The 26,464-nt window shown below is 39.2% G+C and overlaps 1 protein-coding gene across 5 annotated transcripts in view; it reads right to left on the reverse strand.

The window, feature by feature from the left end:
* PKHD1 (PKHD1 ciliary IPT domain containing fibrocystin/polyductin) overlaps positions 1-26,464 on the reverse strand; it is a 244,217-nt gene that overhangs the window by 48,911 nt on the left and 168,842 nt on the right. For all 5 annotated transcript variants that reach the window (XR_003991946.1, XR_003991945.1, XM_030490172.2 and 2 more), the window contains exons 54-59: positions 24,504-24,591; positions 23,498-23,652; positions 21,517-21,669; positions 20,324-21,202; positions 18,982-19,144; positions 15,631-15,791 (exon numbers count right to left, since the gene is read on the reverse strand). Coding sequence is in view for 3 of the 5 variants with exons in the window: in XM_030490172.2 (XP_030346032.1) it covers positions 15,631-15,791; positions 18,982-19,144; positions 20,324-21,202; positions 21,517-21,669; positions 23,498-23,652; positions 24,504-24,591 (1,599 nt within the window). In the remaining 2 variants the exon portion in view is untranslated. The remainder of the gene's footprint in view (positions 1-15,630; positions 15,792-18,981; positions 19,145-20,323; positions 21,203-21,516; positions 21,670-23,497; positions 23,653-24,503; positions 24,592-26,464) is intronic.

The raw sequence follows: 26,464 nt of genomic DNA on the forward strand, positions 1-26,464 counted from the left end.
CCCCAGACACTCCAAGTCAGAGACTGAGATTTCCAGAGACACACAAGGAATTGGGTGTCTGGTGTCCAACTCCTAACAAAGTTATTTAAGATTTAAACATATCCTTTCCCAGGGAACATTCATACAGTCTTTTGCCAGCAGATCCAAGGTCACCCTGATTTCACTTCTAGATGACCACAACTGAAGCAACTGAGCTTAGCCTGGCACAAAGTCCTAGTGAATAGGTCACATTGAGGTAAAGTCATGAAATAGCCAAGACCTGTCTTAATGCTCACTGTATACTCGGAGCATGGGCAAAGCCACGACATGCACCTTGCAAAGGGTCACAATGACAACTTTGAGGAGGGATCTTGGTTGGCTTTGAGTTAGGCCTGTTGGGTTATTTTGGATTTTTTTATTTTTTCTCTTTCAAACTCTAGAAACTCCCAAAGAAAAGCACTGGAAAAAGGAGACTTTGCTTTTTGAAAGACCTTCAGCACATCTGCCTCCCACTGGAGCTATGAAAAAGGCAATATTATTTTCCTAAGCAGCCCCCAAACTGTGAATATAAAAGCATACAAATTCAACACCCACAAAAAAAGAGGAATAAGATAATAACCCTGGACAATGAGAAAATTACACAAGTTCACTTTCCATGTCAGTATGCATTTCCCTTTAAGAATTTCCATTTCCCTTTAAGCAATTCTATTATTCACACATAGCATTTCTAATCATTCTTTCAAGTGTTTCTATGTAACTTATCAGGGTTTAATGAATGCCAGAATAAGCACTAGAGGGAAAATCCACATAACTGGACAGTAACCCAAAGGTTTTAACAAGACCTCTACATTTTTCTTTTTTAATATAATCTTTATTCAAGCATTTTCTGCTTTGATCAGAAAGATGGCTTTTTTATTGGTATTATTATTGACTTTTTCCCACCCACCCTCTTCCATAATCCACCATCCCATAACTTGTGAGCCCTCAAGGGTTGCAGCGAAGCATTATTAGTTGCAAAAAGCTTCTCTGAAAATATAATCTACAAGTAAAATTGGTCAAAGTAAACAAGTTAGTTAGCTTCTATACTGCCTTCTACTGAACCCATACGCAGTTTGCAGAGAGAACAGTTGAAAAAAAGCCCTGCAAACATCCAACAGTAATACATGAATATGTTAGAGAACAAGACTGACTTGTTTAGTCTGCCATACATAGTGTTATTATTCAGTATTAATAATAATTCTTAAGAATGACCTTGTGCTCACAAGCTGTCAATCACGTAAATTCTGGGATGCCTTGTTACTGGAGGTTAGAATGGCTAAAAGAGTGGATGAGACAAGATACATCAACAAATAGCACAGGAATTGGATCTACTTTCAGGTCAAACTGTCCTTGAATGGCTGCTTTGGAAGACGTGGGTAAGAGAAAAAAATGCCCCATCCCTGGAAGGTCAGGTTGAGCCCTAGAAAGGCAAAGGAGAAAGCAGGCGTCCCTAACTGCACAATGATGCAAACTAGCCACCTGAAGCAGACTGCACAGAGAGCTGGACAAAGTAGTTTCTCTAAAGCTGACTTGGATGTCTTACACTGTGGTTTTGAACAGCAAGGGAGATATCGCATAATTTTCCTGCACTTAAAAAATTAATTTTATTGGTTCTACTTACATTTCTAATAATTTATAATAACTCGTAGAACTTAGAGTCAGAAGGCTGGAAAAGACCTCAACAAGTGACACAGCCTATTCCTCTGCCCCACAGCAAGCTATGCTCTGCTGGGTTTCATTCCTGACAGGTCTTGCTGCTGCTTTATTTCTCACTTCTCATCTCCCTCTCCAGAGATGGAAAGAAGGAAGTTAGAATCATAGAATCATAGAATCGTAAGGGTTGGAAAGGACCTTAAGATCATCTAGTTCCAACCCCCCCTGCCATGGGTAGGGACACCTTGCCCTAAACCACGTGGCTCAAGGCTCTGTCCAACCTGGCCTTGAACACCGCCAGGGATGGAGCATCCACAACCTCCCCGGACAACCCATTCCAGTGCTTCACCACCCTCACTGTAAAGAACTTCTTCCTTATATCTAATCTAAACTTCCTCTGTTTAAGTTTGAAGCCATTACCCCTTGTCCTACCACTACAGTCCCTAAGGAAGAGTCCCTCCCCAGCATCCTTGTAGACCCCCTTCAGATACTGGAAGGCTGCTATGAGGTCACCACGCAGCCTTCTCTTCTCCAGGCTGAACAGCCCCAACTCTCTCAGCCTGTCTTCATACGGGAGGTGCTCCAGCCCTCTTATCATCCTCGTGGCCCTCCTCTGGACTCGCTCCAACAGCTCCATGTCCTTTTTATGTTGAGGACACCAGAACTGTACGCAGTACTCCAAGTGGGGTCTCACAAGAGCAGAGTAGAGGGGCAGGATCACCTCCTTCGACCTGCTGGTCACGCTTCTTTTGATGCAGCCCAGGATGCAGTTGGCTTTCTGGGCTGCAAGCGCACACTGCCGGCTCATGTTAAGCTTCTCGTCAACCAACAGCCCCAAGTCCTTTTCTGCAGGGCTGCTCTGAATCTCTTCTCTGCCCAGCCTGTAGCAGTGCCTGGGGTTGCCCCGACCCAGGTATAGGACCTTGCACTTGGCTTGGTTAAACTTCATAAGGTTGGCATCGGCCCACCTCACAAGCGTGTCAAGGTCCCTCTGGATGGCGTTGTGCCCATCTCCTAAGGCAAAGAGACCAGAGACATTACAGCCCAGCCCAGCTCCAATATGAGGTCTGCTTTTAACTGTGGTCACTCCTCAGAGTGATTTGTCACAAGGTGCACCAAATCGGTATTAGAGGTCCAAGAAGAGCCAAGAACTCTCCCCAGGTATTAGGGAAATTATTTTTACTAAGTATCTTCTCCAACTGAATATTTATCCAGTAGAGCTGTACCCTTTGCTTCTTTCACATTTATTTTAGTACCACTTTGAACCCATTTGGCACCTTTGATCAGCTAGTGCTACAATCTCCTAGGGGAAAAAAATAGTGTTCTTGCAATATGGTCCTTATAGGGATGAAAATTCATTTTCAGTCCAGTAACTGTTGCATCCTTAGTGAGCATGGGAAAAAAAACAGTAAGGTGGCAGACTTACTCTAGTTTTGCAATGTGTTTATTAATTTCAGAGAAAACACCGCAGGAACAAAGTTTATTAGTGGGTAAGAGGATGTTTCAGGAACAGAGCCCAACTGAAAATAATCAGCTCCCTTTAATTAATTGCATACAGTTTTATTGCATAACTGGTGGTTTTAAATGTTGGCCAATTAGCTTGTCAAACACCGAAGCTAAATTCTCTATTGGTCTCTCAAGTAAGGTCTATGCCAAAGTTTAATTCAACTTGCCTTATCCAAGCAACCAGAAAATAGGGAATCTTGAAACTGAAATTGGTGTGCAGTTACCCAGAACTGTAAAAAAGAATAGAAAAGACAAAGGAAAAAACCAGGGACACAGAATTCCCGAGCAGGACCAACATCTGACTTGGGTCTATGACACCCATTCTGGGGTAGATTACAGTTAAAAGTTTACCTTGTCTTGGAAAACTGTTTTCTTAGACAGGTTGAGGTACTGCTGCTAATTTAACATGCCTACAACATAGAAGAAAAAAGGAAAAAACCCCACCAACAACACACCTTTTATTTGAAAATAAAAGGTGTTCCAGAACACCGTATGATGCTTCAGCATGACAGCTGCCTCACTAGCTGTGTGTCACTTTTCCCAGCAACTGGAGAATGCAGGATGATTTTATAATCATAGAATCATAGAATCATAGAATAGTCAATAATACATATTTATATATTTGTCTATGAAAATGAATATAAAGTTTCACAGGGTAAGTTAACCACCATGTTCCTGGCAGAATCTTAGACTAAGTATCCAACATAACTACCCCAGATGCAAATATTTATTTTCCAGTTTCTTAAATGCAATGCCAATGAATCGACTTTTTTTCCAAAGCACTGATCTGTTTCTCCAAAAATGCATTAGGAAATTAATATGTTCTTTTAGCTAATTATTATATCTAATAATTATATTAATAGTCATGCTACATATCCTGAGAACCCCAAGGTGCTCATTGTGTCAGCTACATGTGCTTTGAACTTGGTAGAGTGATGACATCCATAAATATCAAAGTTATGCTTTACAAATGAAGATCATGCATGTTTTGCCTCACTGATTGCTTTTGGGTGTACCAAACTCTTGGTCCAAGCGTTGTCAACATTTGCAGTTTCAATAGCTAAAATGCTCTGTCCTGAGCACGCTATAGATGAAACTGAGATGGATGGTTTCTGCACTTACTACTTTTTCTGGTGTACGTACCACCCAGACCACGTCTACACCAGTAAACCAAGTAGTGTTAGCATGTGATCTCATGCATTGGGTCATGATCACCACAGACTTTAACCATTAGCTAATGGTTAACTTCTTTGCATTTCCCAGAGAAGTTTTGGTCCCTGCAACTAACACTTTCCAGCACCGTGCTCAGGCATGGCTGGATGCAGGCAATAGGGGAGATATTATGGGGACATGACAAGGTCATGAGCAAATGCTTTAGTTTAAAAGACTTGTTTAGAGTTGCTCTGTTACTCAGTTGCGTTTCAGCAACAACCTGTGCCGCAAGATTTTCCTTTCTTCTCCTCTAGTCCTTATTCATCCCACATGTTTCAGTTTCTCCAGGAGGTAAGACAGAGTTTTTTATACATAAACATGTGGTACTACACAGCCCTGAGCCATCTCCGGAGCAATTATGTTTTGGACCAAATGAATCAGAAGTGCTTCCTTGTTGGTGTGATCATGGAAGGCAAGACTGTCAAAAAATAAAAGCACAAATAAAAGAGCAAGGGTAACTAAGGTCATAGAGGCAGACATCTAAGTGTTTGCCTACTTTAGTAATGCCACATGGACAACATTAATTACTGGTATGTTTTTTTGCCAGTGTTTTGTATGAGCCTCAACCTAGTTTGGGATCACATCCTACCAGATGCTACACAGACAATTCTTTAGTCCCAACGCTGAAATGTCAGGAGCCATCACAAACCAATGAATGGAGGAAAAAAAAGAATTAACCTCATTTCACAGGATAATCAAGTGACTTCTTCAAAGTCACAGGAGAAGGTTTCAGCAGAGTTCTGCAATCACACCTGCTGAGTGATTCTGCAGCAGCAGCCTGTGTTTCCCTGTCTCTCACAACAAATCACTCCTCACATGCTGATGGGCAAACTTGCTGACTCCTGTGATGCAAGTCTGCCAGCAGTAAAACCTCTAGCACAGCATGTTGTAAACTAGGAGGACACTTAAACTGTCCTACACAGACAGACCTTGGATTGCTCCACCCACAGTTCAAATTAGAAAGACCATGCCCAGCTTGAAGTGCAACCACATTAGTATGGAAATGTGCCCATCCTGGGCAGTCTTACTCTTCTGTCTTTTGGTGACACAGCTTTGGGTTCAGAGCTGGCTCATGTCCTGCCAGCCCAGGCCACTGACAAAGTTTGCTTGGAAGAGGCCATGTCCCCGTGAGAACTTGCCTGTCAGTTGTGCTTTCACATCACTGTCTACAAGCCACAAGTTGATATTTTCCCTGCTTTTCTCATGGTTCTTTTACAACACTGAACCAGCATGGTAAAAATAAAGATGCTTTATCTGAAACATCCATGAAGGAAATCCTGTGTCTCTGATGAACCTGACTTCCTCAATTTCCTGTTTGCTGCACAGCTGTCTGCATTGGATGGGTCTCAGGGACATTGTTTTGGACATATTTGTGTACCTCAGTTGGAAGCCAGGCTCCTTGAGTTAGAACATAAGGGTCTATAATCTTCTAAGGAAAAAAAGAAATCACAGTGAAAACAAAAAGAATGAAAAGAAAACAAACCAATAAAGAATCTATCCTTCATAACATTTGAGGTTCTGGTATTTGCTGGCCTTGGAGTAGGTTCAAAATAAATGAGGGAAATGTGTATTTCATTAGATGCTGATATTTGGAAGATAAGAGGGAAAAAATGATGAGATGCTTCCAAGCACAGTTGTGAGGACAGGGCCTGCGTGTGTGTGTGTGTATAAACACACATGCTTGCATACACACAAACATATAGTCGTGATTCTCTCTAATTCAGAATACTACTACTACATAGGAAGAATTACAGAGGAAGATAAAAAAGGGACTTATTTTTCCAGAGCATTGCTCATCATGTGCATGATAAGAGTTTTTGCTCTTCTCATTCTCCACCTCTTTCCAGAATTGCAATTGAATCCTTCCATAAGGTTTTTGGGTGGGTTTTTTTGCAAATGAGACTTGATTTTGTAAGTGAAGAGTCATTGAGACATATGCAGGCATGTATGAAAAATATCTCAATCCTACACAAAGTAGACTGTGCTAGGTGCCTTAATAATAAAGCTGGTTAATTAAAAAAACAGCATGTTCCTAGTTGGTGGCATACTTGTTGATGGTTAAACTTTGAGGTGTCTTCTCCATTCACCACAGATGACTCTGTGTAATCCCTTGGCTCCTAACCAACCTAGTCTGTAAAGTTAGGATGTAGCACATGTTTGCCTCCTAGGGACACAGCGCCTTGGGCAGCAACAACGGTCATGAAGTGCTCAGAATTCTTTTGTTAATTAGCACATGCAATGCAAGGGAACTAAAAGATGAGATTTAAGGATCCAAATACCCGGGTATTTTGAAGACAGATGAAAGGAGGAGAGCATTTGATGTCTGTGCTTCAAACAATGCTGCAGAGCAGGAACTGAAATTTTCACAAGCAATAGCCAAAGCTTAGATCTTTCACAGCACATCAGAAGATAATGAATCTCTGCAGTTTATTCTAATAGGTAGTTCTGGACACAGTTTTTCATAGGGGCTATGGATAGAAACATTTCACTGGCCTCAGAGTTGTTTCCCTGCTAATCTTCAATCCTTTACTACAAGCCCATAGGTTCTAGAGTTTAGAGATTTTTTTTCTAACACACACCAAAATAAAAGCTTCATTTTGTTCTTTGCAGCTGGACCTATTCTGAGCAAAGTTGCAGACAAAATCTTACCCCAGATATAAACCTAGCACAGGAAAAGAAATGCATCAAGTGTAGCAAATAACATAAAAGAATATAGTATTAAATATATATATATAAAAAAAAGTAGAAGCAACTGAAAACCAAGGATGATGATGTAATATGTTACAATACAAGCTGTCAAACTGTGGCTTGCATGAATTCAGTAGCACACGTGGATAAAAGTCACTGACCCATGGTAACCTCCTGGTGGGTGGACAACACCTGCCAAGTAACTGATAAAATGCCGTGGTCTAGGTTTCAGATGAGGCTACAAGAGCAGCAAGGAGACAGTTTGGCTGCTGATTGGGAAGGCTATGGAGGTAAGAGGTCTGTCATTAGACCCCTGATTTCTGGAGAATGTAGTAAATTGTAGCAGAAACGAAGAAGGAAGTGACAGTGTCAGAGTTTTGGTTTGGAGAAAGAGGATCTTGGGGGTTCTGGGAGGTAGAGGAGGTAAGGGCTCCTGGCTTGTGGAGGTAGAAATGTGTATTTGGGCTGGCGATCTTGGACAGGTCAGGCAGAATGAAAAAGTAGAGAACGAAGGGAGGTTGGGGGTCTTGGGGACCGTTGATGATGTGAAGGTTAACTTAGTGCCAAGAGATTTTGACCTTGTGCTAGACCTTGGGCTTCATCAGAACTGTCTCCACTTATATCCGCTCCAGATCTCCTCTCCTTTTGCGGTGCAGCATGCGATGCAGCATATAACACACCACTTGACATGCAGATGTGCTGAATTCAAGGAGAATCAGTGTGTTGTGTGAAACAAGCATTACCAAAGCCCTCCCAGCAACAGACATCTCCAACAGAACACCCCACCCAAGTGTCTCTTTTTTCCCTCATACTGAAGATAATCAATTGATCCCTCACCTTCAGAAATATTGTCTGCACAGTAGCATCATCTCATGCATGAACAGAAAATGTTATAATCCCACCTTTATAACTTCAGATAGAATGGGATACTACCAGATTTATGTCAGTATAATTTGGCCTAAATATTTCTGAATTATTCACTGTGATTAAAGCTAACTGATAATTTATCCTGGAAACTGGGTTTCCATGTTGTTATTGAAAAAAAACTGGGCTTTGCTTAAAATCCACCCACCCTCTCCATCCCCCCAAAGAAATAGGAAAACAAAAATTTTTTTGGATTACATATTTTAAACCTTAAACACGTCTTTCTTTTCTTTTTCTGTCTTTTTTTTTTTTTTTTTTTTTGACTCATGACAAAAAATATTCCCAGGAAACTCTAGTAGGAAAGCAGTTTCTGTCTGCTTTTATTCACCAATATTTTCCAGAAGAAAAGAAGCGTTTATATCTCATCACTCAAATGGCTTGCTAGTTTTCTCCCTCAAGTTAGAGCTCTGATTAAGGAAAAGAAACCAAACAAACCTTTGGGTTTTTGTTTTTTGATCTGATATCATCAGATAAAATCTGAACATCTTAAATGTTCCAGTTCTATATTTTCATGGGTTTGTAGTTACTCAATAATGTAGAATCATAGAATCTTAAGATCATCAAGTCCAACTGTAAACCTAACACTGCTAAGTCCCGCTAAACAATGTCCCTAAGTGGCACATCTACATGTTTTTTAATGCTACAGCAGAGGAGAACCAGAAGGTAGAGAAACTAGTTTCAGACAAAGTGGAACCAGTGCTATACTACAGAGCTGTGGCTGGATTTCCTTGTGCATAGCAATGCGCAAAAGTTTTTCCTTTAATTGGGACAAAAAATTGGAGTTCCTCTCCAGAGAACATTTCTTGGTACCCAGGAAATGTATACCAAGGGATATCCCCCTTTGGGGGGGTAGTGTTTTCTTTCCAAACCCCATTATTTTTTTTTAACCTGTAGGAGTCTATTATCTTCAAGGACTTATTCCTCTACTAGTTTTGATTTAAAGTGAAAATGGGTTAAAAGTTACTGGCATGAAAATGGGTTAAAAGTTACTGGCACACACATACGTATGCACATACACTGCATGATTACATAAATCTCAGGCTTAAAGACAGCTTTTCTTTAGAAAGAGAGAAAAACATGATGTATTAACATCAATACATTGACTATGTTTGCCAGGTTAGCTGATACCCTCATCTGCAAAACTCAGGAATGTGATCCACTGGTGCCAATCCAGTAGGTTTCTGTGGTGCTTATTCAGAATCGTGGCCCCAGGCTGTCCAATGCACTCTAAAATGGGTAAGAAAGCTGCTTTGCTATCCACAGGCCTTGATCAATCCCACAAAGAGAGGAAAAGAGAGGGATATCCCTTGGTGTTTGTGCCTGTTTCTCTTTCAAATGGAATTAATGGTGGTTTAATGGGGTATGAAAGGATGTTTTACTGGAAACAATGAGGAACAATTGTCTAGCTCACGTTTCATTTCACAGGTCATTATTGCATTAAGAAGTAAATCGACCAAGTCCGGTAAATAACAGTCTGTGTTTTGCCCAGAGCTTCAAACCAACAATCTTAGCAGTCATCAACTAATATCTTTGTCATTTTTAACCCTTGCAGGGATCTGCTGGGGGCTAAACAATTATGGTCTTCATTCACCCCTAGCAGGTAAGCATTATTCATTTTATTTCTCATCCCTTCTTCCTGCAAACCCCACGAGGCTGGGTTTTTGCATTGTTGTTTTGTTTATTAGCCAACCTAGCCAACTGTGTGTCTGGTGGCCTTGAAAAACAACACATATTTTAGTGACTGCTGGAGGCATCTTTAAACAGGCTGCTTCCTCTGCAAAATTAATTGTTGCAAAATGCAGTGCTTCCCCTGTAAAGCTCTGCAGACTAACACTCAGCAGTTTCGTTGGATTATAGATATGCCTCTAAGATCTAAGGAAAATAATATAGTTATACTTGCAGGATGCAATTCACATTTCTTTTTTTAATTGCATAAACACAGCCGTCTTGTCTGCTTAAAGGTAACAGGCATCAAGCTTAGAGAGGCTGTACGTTGTATGCTGCTCTCCTCAGCTGTCCCTGACTCTTTTTGAAGCAGCAGCAAACTTCACTTTCCTCTGTTTCTCCTGTAGCCTTCTGGGTTGACTATTAATATCAGCAGTTTCTTTCAGAAGGTATCAGAAATGTTTCTGGATGGTATCTAGTAATGATAAAACCCAACAACTGACTCAGATTTGTGGGCATCACTGAAGAGGGAATGATAAATAAGAGTGATATAGCCCTCAGGAGAAAAGGGCATGAAGTCTGAACTACTGAGTTGTGAGAAGAGGTTCCAGGTAAGGAACCTGCCTCAGTTTTTGTTCCTTGGTGCTGTAAACTCCACTCAGACCCTGTACACCATTTTCTGTGGGATTAGCTTCTACATATTTCACAACCTTCCAAGTGCATTAGCATTCCAGAACAGGCATAGTGGCTGAGAGGGATCAAGTGCATGGGTTGAGAAAAAATCTCTTCACTAATTACCTCCCTAGTAGTCACTCTTTTTCTTCATCAGCAGTATTTAGAAAGTCCTAATTACCAGACCTTCCTATCACATCCCCCAAGACTTTGGATCCATAAATCTCTGTCAGACCTCAAAGATTCCTTCAGATCACTGAGCACCCTTACAGAATTTTGAAAATGGGTCCAGAAAAGGCCTTCTGAAGTTATTTGATCCATTCCCTCCGTCATCTTGGGAAAAGACCAGCTCCATCTGGATCAGCAAAGAATGTTTGCATATACTAATAGTGACGCTACAACCCACTCAGGCAAGTTACTACAGTGTTTTGCTATCTTTATTTTAACCATTCCTTCCTTAATTTAAAATTATCTTGATGAAATTTCAGTCCATTATTTATGATTCTATAGACTTTGGGAGCAATTTATTTTTATCTTCTCCACACCAGTTTTCCATATATTGAAGGCAGTTCTTAAATCTCTCATCCATTTCTCCTCAGGACTGAGCCACTCAACTTTCAGCCATTTTTCTTAGCTCCACTTTTCCAGATGCCTAATAGTTCTTTTCACCTTTAACTGTCAGACTCCTAAATCAATCCATGACTCATGTGTGCATTGGTTATTCAGACTTCCTGTACCACCAATGCTTTTTATAAATCACAACTTAAGAACCACTACCCTGAAATACTAACCTCATCATGTCAATGATAAAAAAGCTAATGTTCAAGTCACAGACAACATTTATATACAGAAAGGTGGAGAGGTGGATATCGAATCCATAACTAAACTCCTAAATGAAGGTGATGTGGTATTTGGGGCTTCTGAGCTATTTTTTAACTCACAGGGAAACAAATAGACTCTCTGAGACTTCACAAACTCTAAAAATGGTGTCATTTTCCTAAATAGCTTCTTAAATACAACAGTTCAGTTTCGAGAATGACGAGGATTAAAAAAATCCTCCCAACTTTGTTCTTGGCTTTGGCCTCAAATTAATTAAGGTCTGCTGAAACCTTTATCAGGGATGTGTTTTCAGGAAAGTTAAGTAAAAGTTACAGGCATTTTCTGATCATATTAGGTTTGAGTTTTATAAAACAATAACTTGGTAACAGCTCTTTTAATGTACTCCATTGCTACTTTCAACCCATTTTACAGGGACCATTTATTGCAGAAAAAGCAAATTTCTATCTGTGAACAACCACAACAACAAAAAACTTCCGAGGAAAACAATAAATGTTTCATGCTGGTATTACATCTGTTTTATTCCTTGCAAATCTACCAAACCTGCATTCTCTTCTCAAACATCTTCGATTACTATACAGGTTATGCATAGGAGGTGTAGCTAATCATACTCCTTGGAATATTAAATATATATGGTGCAACATTTTTAAACAGCTTAGTGCTAAATTACGCTGGCAGCTTGTGTGTCAACACTATACACTTCCTCAACTATTAATTGATAACTTTATTCAATAATAAAAATTACCAGAAGAAAACAGATTGTACAAAAATCTGTGATCCACATCCCTTGGAATTTTGAACTGTTTAGACTTAGATATGACAGGTTATTCTTCTGGCCAAATTTGAAGCCATTCTTAAAGGGAAAGAAAAAGAATGTGAAGGACTCACTTCTGGATATGCACACTGGGGGCTGGATCCTTGCATGCATGAAAATAAACATGCAAAGGTACCTATCATGAAAATCTAATATTGTCTGGGATGCCAGCCTGCTTTCATGCTCTAATACCCTGCTATATGTAATCCTCAATGTCTAATGCTTAGCTATAAACATCAGCTGAGATTAAAAGCCTATATAGCAAGTTGCAGTCTTTTGGGTTTGCTTGGAAAGTGAGTCATATTCTCCTCTCCAACAAGGGGAAAAACAGTTCTGCAAGTATAGATACTGGCAGACAGATTTTTCTGATGACCATTTCATTTCTTCATTTCCGTCCCCAAGTTCCCATTTCTCTGGCTATAGCCCCTTTGTAGTATCTCTCCTACAAGGCAGGATAAAAGAAGAAAAATTTCTTAAGTTACTGGTCCTCTGCTACGTTTCCACCAAGGGAAGACAATAAACTTCAATGTCTCTGGGAGCTGGCTGTTGTCAGATTACAGACATAAGGCAGTATGATAACAGAGTCCTATAAATATTGCAGATAGCTAGAAAATGGTCAAATTTTAACTACAGCATGATGGTTTTATCAGCTCTCCTTCATGGAGTAGGGGTTTTAAACTGGACACACATCAACTGAGTACACAAACTCCTCACTTATCCTTCATTCCTCAGCTAGAAGCACTCATGTTTATAGCTAATTCTGCTGTACAGCTTGTGATGTCGGTGTATCCTGTATCATGGTACCATTTAATGCTCTGGGCCTGGCCCCAAGCTCTTTTGTAAGAGGTTTGGTATAGAGATGAGTTTTGGGAGAAAAACATTTTGTCATCCAAAAATGGCACCTCAAAGAGATTAAAATAATTACAAAATCATGTTAAACTCATTAAATTGTTTTGGATAATTTGAAAAATGATACTGTGAAAGTGCCTCAAATTATTTAGGGGGGGGAGATGTCGGAAAACATTTCACTCTAAACTTTTGCAGCATTATATTTAAAAGAAAAAAAGAGTAAAAAGTACCCTTGGATTAAAAAAATAATTATCCTTTGTTTGACTCAAAACAACCGTTGTTGTTACTCCTTTTTCTTTTACTAGAAATAATAAAAACAAAAATCTTGGATCTGTTCCCTCCTGTTTTGTTTTGTTTTCTGAATTCTGTGGTTTATCCAGAAAACTAAAACTACAAGTTTTACATGAACAACTCTGCTTCTACAGAAAACCACAATAAAAAGACCAGGGCTATGACCCGAAGAGCTAACACAGCAGGTGAAAGATCAGGTACCCAGAAAGAAAAAAGAAAACAAAAGTGGGTACATGATTAAATATACATTGCATGGCTCGCTACTGGCCATCTACAGCGGGCAGAACTCAGGAAGCCAAATGGTCTTTCCTTGCTTTTTGCATACACGCACACATATGTCTACATAAATAAGTTATTACATACATTCTATATTGATTGCATCTTCAATAAACGACATCAGGAGCATTAATATCATACTGAATGATCCCTTGTGATCCAGTTATGGCTCTCACAGCCTCTTCCTTATAGTATTCTCCTGAGGAAACATCCTCCTGGCTTTTGTGTCCCTGAAGTATGTTGACTGTTTCGGTTTGCTCCCCCTTGAAGTAGCCAAGATACCTAGAAATGGCTGAGGGCCAATAATTTCAAGCTGATTGTCCCAAAGCTTAAAGGGAATGTATGAATGCATCTGGATAAAGGTGCAATTAAGAGGATGTGGAAAGCCATAGCTTTTGACTGTTGAAGAAACCTGTGGCCCTGAACTGGGGAAGTGGCAAGAATCTTGTGTAGCTACCTGAAAAGACTGTCTCTTGTTTCTGTGGTTAGTCGGGCTAGCAAAGCACTACCCACAGCATTGCAGTGCTCTGACGAAACTGCTGGAGGCGGTTAGAATTACTCAAGTTTAATAGGGTATCAGGTGGATATGTTGATGTGAGGTTCAGCGGGTGGGTCTTGACCGCCCAGATAATATAATATAAGTACTGAATGCTCATCTGGATTCAGGAAAGGCAGAACTCCTAGGGACAAGTTCTGCTCAGGAACATCATAACACCACCATCTTCACTAGCCTTGAAGCACTGTTGCACCAAGGTGGAATCTGGCCCCACAGAAGACCTGTGGGAGCAGGTAAGGCAAGCATTTTCTTCTATTCAGCTAGCATGGGAGCCTGCATTGAGTTGTGCAAAATACTCAGTGCTACAACCTTCAAGAAGGAGAAGGAGGGGGTAGAGAAGAGAAGACGACGACCATGAATTCACCTTAGCACCAAGCTGTGCCTTCCCAAATGTCTACCTTGTGAGGAAAAGAACTGCAGGTCAAAATGCAAAATACAGAGGAATTTAACATATCATTGTGAAGGAAGAGGGAAAAAAATCCCCATTCATACTTGGGCAGCAAGAAGAAAACACAGTAATTTTGTTACAGCCTCAGAGGCAGGCAGCATTTACCATATGCTGTTGACTTCATTATACAAGGAGATAAACCCTGTGGAGTGCAGGTTGCACTGTTAGTGCACTTTAGATAGAGGGGATTCCTGGTATGCCTATGACTGTATGCCAGGGTGTGCTAAAAATGGTGCAGATCTAAGTAAAATCCAGCTTCTGTATGCAAAACTATGCATGCATTAATATGCAGGTGCTAAGTGGTGATACTGATAGGGTATGTGCGCTTGCATGTGATTCATAACCAGGGGAGAAAAGGTAGGGTAAAACCCAGTGTGTTTGTATCTAGACAAGACATTAATCAGCCCTGTAAGCAGCCAGTTAGAGCGGGATCCTTAGAGGAAAAGCCTTACACATTAGACATTTTGTTTAAAGATTAAAGAAGTTCTCATGTTTAATCAGTTTTAGAGTGGGATGGAAAACAGGATTAATTACAGTCCCTTCCATCAGTCTCCCATACCGCTGGAGTCACAAACGATGCGCCTTTTCAGCAAAATGGCCACCATCAGCAGCAGGCGCAGGAAAAGCTAATTGTAATTAAAGAGTTTATTTGGAATCAGAGAGCAGAGTTTTAATCAGGATGAGAACGGAGCCTTGCTGTGTGAACCTTCAGGAAGTGGTTGCTGAGCAGAATGGGCCTTTTTAAAACAGAGAGAGGGGTCTTTAAACTTCTGGAGTGGGTTTTCAGCTTGATTATCTCCTCAGTGGGATATGGATGAAAATCCTTGCTGGGCCAATTATTATTATTTTACATTTATGTAGCATTTATGTGGCATATCTTAATGCTCTCAGAGGACTTTGCAAAGGGCAGGTAAGTTCTGTTCTGGTCTTAAAATGAATTAATTAAACTGTAAAGAGGCAAAGGAATTTGGGATGATGCCAGGTGACATGATTCTGCAAGAAGGCAGAAAGGCACTACTGGATATAGAACTGTTCAATGAGGCCTCCCAGGCTTCTACACTGTAACTCACTACATCCACCCTAGAAATGCATCACACAGTCTGGGACCACCATCATCTAGACCTTAGATGTAGGTCTCAGTGAAAGCCTGGAGTAAAATCACATCTCATGGGTCAAATGTATGCATGACTTTGCAAGCACTCCAGACAGCACAGCACTTACCAGCTTGCAAGTAGAACTGTGTCCATTCAAATTCTGAGTTTGGGAAAACAGCAACAGGTGGTTCCAGGTTCAGGACACTTCCATCCAAATCCTTGAAAAGGGCCTTCCTTGAGCCTCTGCATCTTTTTTCTGGGAACATGATATCTTCAGAGGTCTGTACACTGACAGGTAGGAGAAGTAATGTTATTATGAAGAGAGCAGAGGAAAAATATTGTGCTGTTGTTTTACTTACACTGGCAACTAACACTTCCGCACATACATGCAATATATTGATATTTACTAAGTGAACTCACATGTCCAAGGAAATAAAAACATGGAAAATAAGTGTAAATGAGTGAAACCTGAGCACATCAGTTGAGGTCTAGCGTGCTCTGAAAAGAAGTTCTGTAGCAATATTTATACTTTAGCATGTTTGTATCCAAACAGACAAACCCCCCCTCCAAACAAATTAACATCGTCTCTCTCCAAATATTGGCTGGATTTGGACAGAGAAAATAATCTTCTTCACAGTATAACTTCTATTCACAAATCTCCTCCTCCCTGGGGTTTGTCTTGGCCAGCATGGACTGTCATGGTCCTTAGAGCCAGCTATACTGTAGCAGTTTGAGTACCTCTGGTTCTTTCTTGGCTTTCTTGGTTCAAGGAACTGCAGTGATGCATCCATCAATATCCATATGCCATTAAATTTTTTACCTCTAGCAGATGAAACCTGTAGTTGCTGACTGAAGGGAAAATGTGTATTGGCTGCTATCTCACTAAGTGATCAGGAATATCTCTGCTGCAGTATGCAGTGCTATTATGGCACAGGCATTGCTCTTCACATCCACCAGGTGATGGATAGTTTACTTTTTGCTGACAGATTGGTTTGTACATAGTATTTTGTTAAAAAGCGTTGGCTGCCCAGCAGTACCTGTTTGCCTTGTTCTTACCTCTGCACTCTAGAATGGAGGAGCCCTCTGAAGGGTCAGAAAATTGCATCTTCCCATGAACAACTAAGCTTATGCAGAAGAAAGCATGAAGCAAGGTGAAATAGCAGAAAGTATGAGAGAGGGATCCAGCAGGAAAGACACAAATTAAGGCTTGGAGACTCCTGGAACAAGCAGGAATAATATTTACAGTCAGGCCACAGAGGGTCCATCTATCCAAGTTAATCAGTTTCAGAACCCATCCTTTTCCGACATCAAATTGTACAGTCTGTCCATGTCTATAGAGTTAAATTCACTTAGCATTCAAAACAGGATGGTTACATCCAAACCATCAGTTTGGAAAAGTCCTTGAGCAGCTCCCAAGCTATGACATTGATTGGTTTCATGCTAGCTGGCTCATGACAAAGCCAAGCCAATGGCCATGCTAACAGTTGAACAGGTTTGTTGGAGGGGAACTCACCTCACCTGAGACATATATAGGACAGCTGAGATGAATCTTTTCATAGACAAGGGTCTCTGTCGACTACCAAAGAAGTTTAGTGTCTTTAGATTACATTCCTAATTTTTGGACCACTAAAGTTTATTGAGCTGAACCACATGTTGAGGATCTTAAGTGCTTTTAACTACATTTTGACTAAAGGTTTAACACAGCTTAAAGGAATTCTTCAACTGACCATATCACTCATCACAAAATACAATGAGATATAATGATATAATGATCAGATCATCAGATTGCCACATGGATACACATTAAATCTTGAAGAAAACTTAGAATTTCTTGGGCTTCAGTTAGAAAACCCCAATTATTGATATTTTGAATACAGAAAACAGATAAAGGCAGAGATTTACAGTTACAGCAGAGAAACAAATGGGCTAATGCCCCAAACCAACACAATGCCCACAACAACTCAAAAGAAGTAGAGAACAAAGATAGATCCTCTGATCCTGACAGCCAAGTCTTGAACATCTCTCAGAAGATCCAGCATTTCAGAAGGTTAGGTCTACCAATGGGACAAGCAAAGCACTTCATGGTCTTGCTATATTCCCTGATGTTTTTATTTCCTCTATTGCTGTAAGGCAATCCTCACCTTCTCTTTGACAGGACATATCCATCAAGATATCCCTTCAGGATGCTGAAGCAGAACAATTGAGTCCCAGTCTAGATCAAGCTCAGCAGATGCAAAGGTGGATTAAATAAATGCATGCAGATAATGCATGAGGAGCACCAAGAGATGTAACCACCCTCAGAGGTTTACCAAACTACCGAGAAAGCATTCAGTAATTCATGTGCATTCATCATGTTTGAAAGTCACCAGCCCTTGCAATGGACTGCGTATTCAGCAGCTCACTAATAGCATAATATCATGGGATGGATACAAGAGTGAAACATAATGGGAGCTGACAAGCTGGACAGGTCTCAGAAATCTACACGCAAACTAATGCCCAGAGCAAAAAGCAAAAATATAGAATAAAATAAAAATTCTGGCAGAAGGCTGGAGGGGCTCTAAACACAGCAATGTGGGACACCTCCAATTATTTTTGACTGGCAAGTGGAGTCCATGCTGGATTTTTTTTTGTACTTCAAGGCTTTCCTGACATAGCCTTTGTATTGAGTTCACTGGTTGTAATAAATAAACAGGCATGTGGTTTCTATTGGATGTGGTATGTTTAAACTGCTGCAACCAGCAGTGACTTAAGGTAATAGATGAAGCTCTCCCTTCCCTCCTCCATGTTCTTCCACACACAGATGATATTCTCCCTGGGCATGAGCAGTTCTGGCAATCATTTGACATCTCACAGCCTGCCTGGTACTGATCAACATTTGTGATGTGATCTCGCAGGCAAAAATCAAGCTCCACTTCCCCAACCAAAAGGACATTCCCTGTCTCAGGGTTTTTTGCTGGAGGTCCTGACATTTTCTGAAGCCTAAGGCTGAGAAGTCAGAGATGCTCAGGATGTAGTTTTAAGAAATGGGATGTGTGAGGGGTGTTTTTTGCTATACAAATGTCTGTAAAAGGGAAATTCAAGTGGACTGGTCTGGAGATGCACCTTGATGGAACCTGAACCTCAAATTTAAAAAAAGATTACCCTAAAATAAGTTGCGGGGGGGTGGAGGTGGTGTTTGTTGGTTGGTTGGTTGGTTGGCTGTTGTTTTTTTTGGTTGAGTTTTTTTTTTTTTTTGGATTCAAGTATTTCTGTGCATGTTTTGTTTGATGTCTGAGCTTGTTTGGTTTTGCCAGACAGGAGCAGAGACAAAGAATGGGATTGCTCTGCAGCTAGACGTCCAGTCTAAACTAATTGCTTAAACTCTTTCTAAAACAGTACAAAAAGACAGCTGATAAAACAGATGTGAGGATAGTCCCAAAACTGTAGGTGATTTTTTGCATAAACCATTGAAAAAATAAGTCAAAATGAAGCATATTACCTTGTTGGATGAAAGTAGAACTTGTCCTTCTCATTGACATGTAACATCTTTGATGTCTCTGAAGTGATAAGAGGCATGATGCCTAAATGGTCAGCACTTGACATGATGCAGATATCCCTGTCTTCGCTGTAGCAGCTCTTTGTAAAACCAGTAAAGGTGACTTCTGCAGGGATTAAGAGAAGATCAAGTAAGGAAAATGGTCAGAGGAGTGCCAGAAATAGAGAGAAAGGCTTTGCTCTATGACATTTTCCATGTTAAGTTGCTCCCGTGTATATCTACGTACAAATAATTTTAAATCAGACAAATTGCATTCATCATAGATCTTGAGTTGGCTTTAGAATATTACATAGCTAAGTTATATCTTAAGTTAACACAAACCAAGTCATGCCAATAGGAAATTAAATCAAACAAAATAGTAACTGAGAACAAAACAAAACCAAGGGCTATTAATAAATTTTCATTTGAATCACTAAGAACCAGCTTAATGACAACCTGCCTTGGATGGTTTATCCACTTGCCAGATGTTAATATTATATCATGAGCTGGGTCTGGTGACATGTGCTTGGATCTGTCACTGAACTCTTCTGCAGCTAAAAAATCCATGTTTTTCCACAAATTTTCCTTGAGACCCTGGACAAGTCTATTTGTCTTTCCCTGTCTCCCTTATTCTTCAGCAAAAAGAGAATAATGTATTTTCTTACAAAAATACGTAACAGTGGGGAATAAAGAAATTAAAACTAGTAAGGTATTTAGATCTCACCACAGCAACCAGCTATCTAGGTTCTACTAAGTGCAAAAATCATTCTGGGGACTATAAAATTCATTTGAACCAAAGATGCGGAATACATAAGTAACTTTTATCTCTCTTGTGCAATCCCTTATAACAGTAAAATCCATAACTGTTTCTGTGCAGCTGTAGTCATTATGTTCTACGCAAATTCTATACAAAGTGTGCTATTCACATCTCAAGCTCAGTATCTTCATTTAGCTAGAGGTAACTGTAGATCAGAGAAATGAATCAAGTGGAAAAATAGCACAGAAGGCATTAATGTTTGAGGTAAAATATTACACATTATTTTATATATTAATTAAAATACATTAGCACATGACATAAGTATACTGCAGTAGATTAAGGAAGTCAAAAATACCAAATAATACATTTTTTTGTTGTTGTTGAACTGTATAAAACTGAAGAGCAATTCAGTTATAAATGTCACTGAGGCTTGGATTTCCCCACTTTTCCATTTGTGGGTGTGGAAGTCTGCAACTTCAATTGGAAAAATGTAATTAGTTAAGAAAAACAGTGACAGAATAATCTGGCCGCTGGACACAGAAGACCAACCTTTCAGCTTCATGAGTCCCAGGACTTTTGTACAATTCCCAATTTTGTGCCATGGGTTATCTGGCCTTTGGCTGGGAACAGTGGTGAATGTAGGCCATAAAATCCCAACACGGCCTCTTAAAGGGTAAGATGGTGGTCGATCCTTGGCTGTTAGATCAGCTGAATGAGGTTTGATCCTGTCTCTGATGCAGTCAAAAGTTGAGCTTGTTGCGACAATGATGGAGTTCCTGAGTTCTATGAGTCTTTTCCCCGTGTGGCATTGCTTGGCATAGAGACAATACACTACTGGCATGAGTCCCACAGTGTTGTCCACCAACACCACATTGTCAATGATGACGCTGCTTCCAAGGTGGAACATGATACCGTAGTCGTAATTCTTATAGGATAGAAAACCTGTGATTCTAGTGCAGGTCTGAAATCCATCTCCCTGGTATAGATGAATGCCATGGAGACTTGAATGGGCCACATTTTTGCTGCAATACCCTCCATCTTGCAAACACTCTTGCCCTCTGATATGGAAGCCAATTCGCTCAGATCCTGCTACAACATTGCCACAGAGGGAGACACCAATGGCAAGGTTCACCTTGATGCCAGCAACCCAGTTTAATGAGTCTTCTGGCTGCCTGCTGAGGATGACAAGGTTCCTGATGAGAGAGTGATTTTGCCCTTCCAAATCGATGCCAGGCCCAACTGTGTTGAACACCATATTATCACGCAACAATATCCAGTTACTCATAACTGCTTTAATACCGACTCCGCAGCTACCATTAATGCTGGATGACACCACAGAGGACTCTTGGGATATATTCCTGAATTCAATAGCAGAAAGCTGAGGAGGCCCAAAGTTCAAAAATTCAATATTTAAGAGTTGAAGGACACCTGCAATGAGATAACTATAGTGAAATAAAAACTTACAAAATCACATAAGAACCAGTAAGAATGGCACCCATTTAAACAGCATTCAGGCATATAATAGCAGGCAACATTTGTCAGTGTACTGCTAGTGATCAGCGTTTTTTTATAAATATATATAAAGCTATAGTATAAAACAACTACCTACAGAATCTAAAATATATATTTCACTACTCATGCTTAAAACTGCATAGCACATGCAAGTGGATACAGCTTGTTTTAGACCATACTTTTTTGGGCAGAACTGGTCTGGTCAATGAGGGCAGATGAATCTCAACTACCTTCGAACTCTGTCCCACTGGAGTCTGTAAAACGTCCCACCAGCATCCTCCCAGTGCAAGCCACATCAGACTTGATCTGTACATTCCGTGTTAGGAGTCCAACCTCTGCAGCCAAAGGAATGCGTCTACTGTCTTCTGTGTCATGGGAATGCCCTGGGGATTTTCAAGAAAGGAAACGTGATAAGTGTCTATCATACCTATAAACCAGTGCTTTGAGGGACATAAAGCCTGACAGCTTATGCACAGCTTCTATGCAGAATCTGCACTGACATTCAGGTGTGTTTTTCCTCCAGCAGAATTTACATGCACCAGCACAAAAACAGAAAGGCCACCTGCCCATCAAATATTCACCATGCACTTATATTTTACCAACATATTTCATTTTTAGAAAAAGAAGGTGCTAAACCTTTTCCCTGCGGTATGCAGATGCCAAATCAATGAACAGCTTCACACTTTATTTTTTATTGAGCTATATGTGCTGGAGTTATTCTTCAGTACACTGTAGAGTTGAATTCCGTGAATGACAATGAGAAAACCCAATTTACTACAGAGTCTTGGTTGCATGTCTTTCTGTCAAAGTCTTTATAAATGAGACTTTTGAGAGAGTTTATGCAGATGTCTAGATTTGAATTAATCTCAGGTGACTTTAGATATCTGCAACTATGATTTAGCTATCCAAACTGGTTTTATGTACAATGGAGAGCAATAGGCAATTCTCAAGCACAATTTGTCGTCTATTTTATACATCTGCTTAGGGGGAGATGAAATAGAAGTGAACAGTATGTATTTTTCTGCTTTGATTACCAAGGAAGCTGAGAGTGACTAGCTCGTGTGAACATGTACTGCAGATGTCACATTTGCCCAGGTGAATCACGGTAATTTATGCAGCTCTTAGTTCTCCCATCAGTACTTTTCTATCCAGCTATATCTAACAACTGCTGCAGTAATTAATGTGTATGCAATCGTTTCATCTCAGGATACACTTATATCTACATTAGCTAAGAAAATAGGTTAAAAGCTGTTCTCTGGCCTCAAGACTGACTGGCAGGTTTCTTTTTAATTTCTTTTTCTTTTTTTTTTTTTTTTTTAAATGCAATTTTCATACAAAACTGTGCAAAGGAGGCTACTATCAATTAGAACTATGAATAATTACAGAATAGGGCTCATTTCCAAGTGAACATTTTTTTACAGGTAAAGCCATTTAAAACACACAGTATTTCTGAACCTATCTATTATACTAACTTTTGTGCTAATACCTTGAATAAAGACTAAATTAAAAAAATATTGTGATGCACAAGAAAAATCCTGGGTTTGGAGCTTCAGAATTTGACCTGTTAACAAAATTTTTCTTCTTCTTTTTTTTTTTTTAATGGATGGTAATAAATTTACTTTATAGGTTTAAATAAAATTAAATAAATTATCAACAGTGCATCTTTCTTTCCAGTTAAATACAGATCCCATGCAATCTACCCAGGAAAGAAAGATATATACAAATTTTATGTTTAGTTACATATTAGATTACGAATTCATTAGTTTCATGCTATGGAACTGATAAAATTTGCAATTGAAACTGCCTGAATCTAATTTTTTTATTTTTTTTTTTTAAACAGATTTTTTTTAATTTTTCAGTTTTTGGCACACAACAGAAATTATGCAAATGGCCTAAAAAAACCCTGCACTTTTTTCCCCCTTTAAAATCTGTTACTTTCTATGTTAACCAGTCTGCTTACAACATAAAACACTAGGAAGTTTTCCAAAAGTATTCAGCACCTTATTCATTCTATTCCCAGAAATTCATGTTGACATCATCTATTCTGTGAAGATTTGAACATCATGTTTTCAGTGTCAAAATGGCAAGAAAAAGGCATATGGACAAAGAAATTAAGAGCTCAATAAAGTAGAATCGATCTTGGTGCAATATGAAATGGAAAGTCAATGCTTCAGAAGAAAACTCTTTCAAATGGAAAGACAGGTTCCTTACCGATATGTCTGTGTAGAAGGCGTTCATTAATTCTTATGCTATGACCATTGACTTCTTTAAGTGTAACTACTTCAACTTGATGGGCTTCATAGGAGGAAGAGCTGATCACAATATCTCCACTGTGATTCCAATCAACTTCGTCCTCCACAAAAATTCTGTAATGCCAAATTACTAAATTAATATCATTACATTTATGAAAGTTATGTTAGATTTCCTAAAAAAACTTAACAGCAGTTTTGCCTAGGCAGATCTCAGATAGAATCCACAGGCTATGCTCTAAGAAAAACAGCTTTAGGGCTTTTTTTCAAAACCAGATGTCTAAAATATGTGGGAGGAAATTAATCCTGAAATGTCTATTTCACACCATTGATTAATAAGGTATACAGTTCCAGTACAGAGTTGCATGGCTCAAGCAAGTTGCATACCAAAGATTTGTCAGACCATTTTTGGGGCTAAGAATATCCTACAGAGCTGAAAGTCAGCTTTGGACTTTCTTTGGACAACAAAATGTAGGTGTTTATGTGTAGGGTTGTGTGTGTGTGTGCACTTGGCATTTAAGCTTCCACTATAGTTTATTTTATCGGTACAGTCACTAGTGGGTGGAAGGCAATTCAGCTCTCTCTGAATTGGGCACATAGAGCAGTATTTGACTCCCTAAAGAAGAGTACCTCTTGCTATCATCTAAGATGTTCCAGGATATCTAAGACATCACTTTATAGATATGATATGAGGGAGGGTTGGAGGGAGGGAAGAAAGGAGAGAGGGAGGCAGGCAGGCAGGCAGACAGGCAGGAAGGAAGGAAGGAAAGAAGGAAGGAAGAAAGAAAATCTCAAATTCATTCTTCTTTAGAATTAAAGTTAATCTAAAAATTTTATTATTTTCTTGCAAGAAGCAACATAGCTGTTCTTTCTAAAGGAAAAGAGTAATGCAACTCATATGAAGATACGAGTAATAGGGACAGGAACCAAAACTTAATAGTTGGAGGTATATTTAGGGAAAATACCACCTTTCATTGCCAGGAGCAACAGTAGTTCCAAGATGTGTCCAAGATGTCTTAGGATAAGCGCTATAAATTTGCACCTGTCCATAAACCCCTGGAAAAAAACAGAAGTTCAAAGCTTAGGGGAAAGAGAGACTTGAGAACTGAACTAATAACTACATACAAGGGAATCTTTGTATTTATTAGAGCGTGTTTCTATATTTTATGAAAAGTGTAAAAACATCACATAGCCTCCACTTGAAACACAAAGTGAACTAGAAATAAACCATTAATAAAGTAAAATTACCATCACATGTAAAAGCAAGAAAGATGATTGTACCATGGAAGTACAACTCAAATTAGAATTGCAAAGGTATCAACCTGAAAAAAATCTACTGAAATAAACAAATTCAGTAAAAACTCCAGGAATAAAAGATACCAAAAATTCCTCATTTATATTTGTGATCTGTGAAAAAGTCACTAGTTTTTTTTGGAAAGGAGATCCAAAACCATGGCAAAAAGCTAAAATACAGAAACTTTTCATATAGATGACATGCTTCAAGAAGATTACATTTGAAACTTTAAAAAATTCTGATTTCACGCATTGAAATGTTTTGTTCCAATTTGCTGACCTGATCTGAAATATTTTCATTTGCATCAGGTCAACATTTGTCCTACATCTCTAATAGTAACACATTGCTTCAGAGGAGTTTTGCTTCAAATCTTTAGCGAACCCGTTTTACTGCTTGGGTTAATCTATCTCCTCCACAGACAACTTTTGCCATGACATAGTGTGCAACTATAGTCCAAAAAAAGACTGCAGTAAGCACTAGTAATGTAACCCTGATTATCTCACCAAGACAGACTTTCAAAATAACTTCCATGATATTGCATTTGCTGTGGTTTAAGAGGATAGGATGAATAGTTGTGAAGTGTCACATGATAGTGTGATAAGCTGCAGCAACACATCTATTTTCTTTTCCAGTCACTAAAATCATAGGAAATCAAATTGCTAGCCATTGTTATTCTTCAACTCCTCAGTAATCTAGACTTAAAAACCCCCTCAGAATCCATTTCCTCTGTCAATTAGGTGTCTTGTTTTCCAAACATTACACTTAACTATTTGCTAGAAGTTTACAATTGCTTGATCAATGTGCGCAATAGTTTGTCAATTTCATCATCAGAAATGAATCTGGAATTTTTGATAGTTTGCTCTTTTTTTTTTTTTCCTCTAAGTTTCTTTAATATTCTACAAGTCTTGATCCAGGCAATTTGTCTTGTTAGCATTCTGAGTTTCTACTGTCTTTACGAAAGTTCCCCAATGAACAAAACCCTGCAATACTACTTAGTGTTTAAAACATTTTAAAACATGCAAAGCCAAAAAGTTAACTTATTTCTTTAACCTTAATTATATGAGACCATGTAGAAGTTAACATAAACCTTCTTTTGCCGGTCTTTCTATGCGTCCAAGTGCTTGGAAATATTTAAATATGTACATTTGGGTCCATGTGGTAGCTCTTGGATGTAATTAGTCTCACTCAAGTCAGGCATTTAAAAATAGTTATGTAAGTTTAAGCTCATCATGCTAGACTTGACATTTGAGGACATTTTTTTCATTCTAAGAGAGACCAAAGATAACTGAGACCCAAGCAATATGCATTTCTCTCCACTCAGCAAGGTCATCTTAGTTTTAATACCTTCAACTTTGAAAACTACCTTCTACAAATCTCAGGTCTAGAATCAAGACAAACCCTTGCACTTGTGTCTTTTAAGTCATCTCCAGTTTCTCATATAAAGACCTCAGGATTTGACATCTAGTTTCTCATTTCTGTCAAATTTTGCCTAAACAAAAACCTCTACAGAAAATGTAGGACTTGACCTGGTGAAAGTTAAAAATTTTATCTCAAAGTGTATGTACTTTTGTTAGATGTTTTCCTGTATGATATAGCAACAGGCTCAAGAGTGGTAGATTTGGCTGTTGCCTAAGA

Source organism: Strigops habroptila, chromosome 6, assembly GCF_004027225.2.
Source record: "Strigops habroptila isolate Jane chromosome 6, bStrHab1.2.pri, whole genome shotgun sequence".
NCBI classification, from domain to species: domain Eukaryota; kingdom Metazoa; phylum Chordata; class Aves; order Psittaciformes; family Psittacidae; genus Strigops; species Strigops habroptila.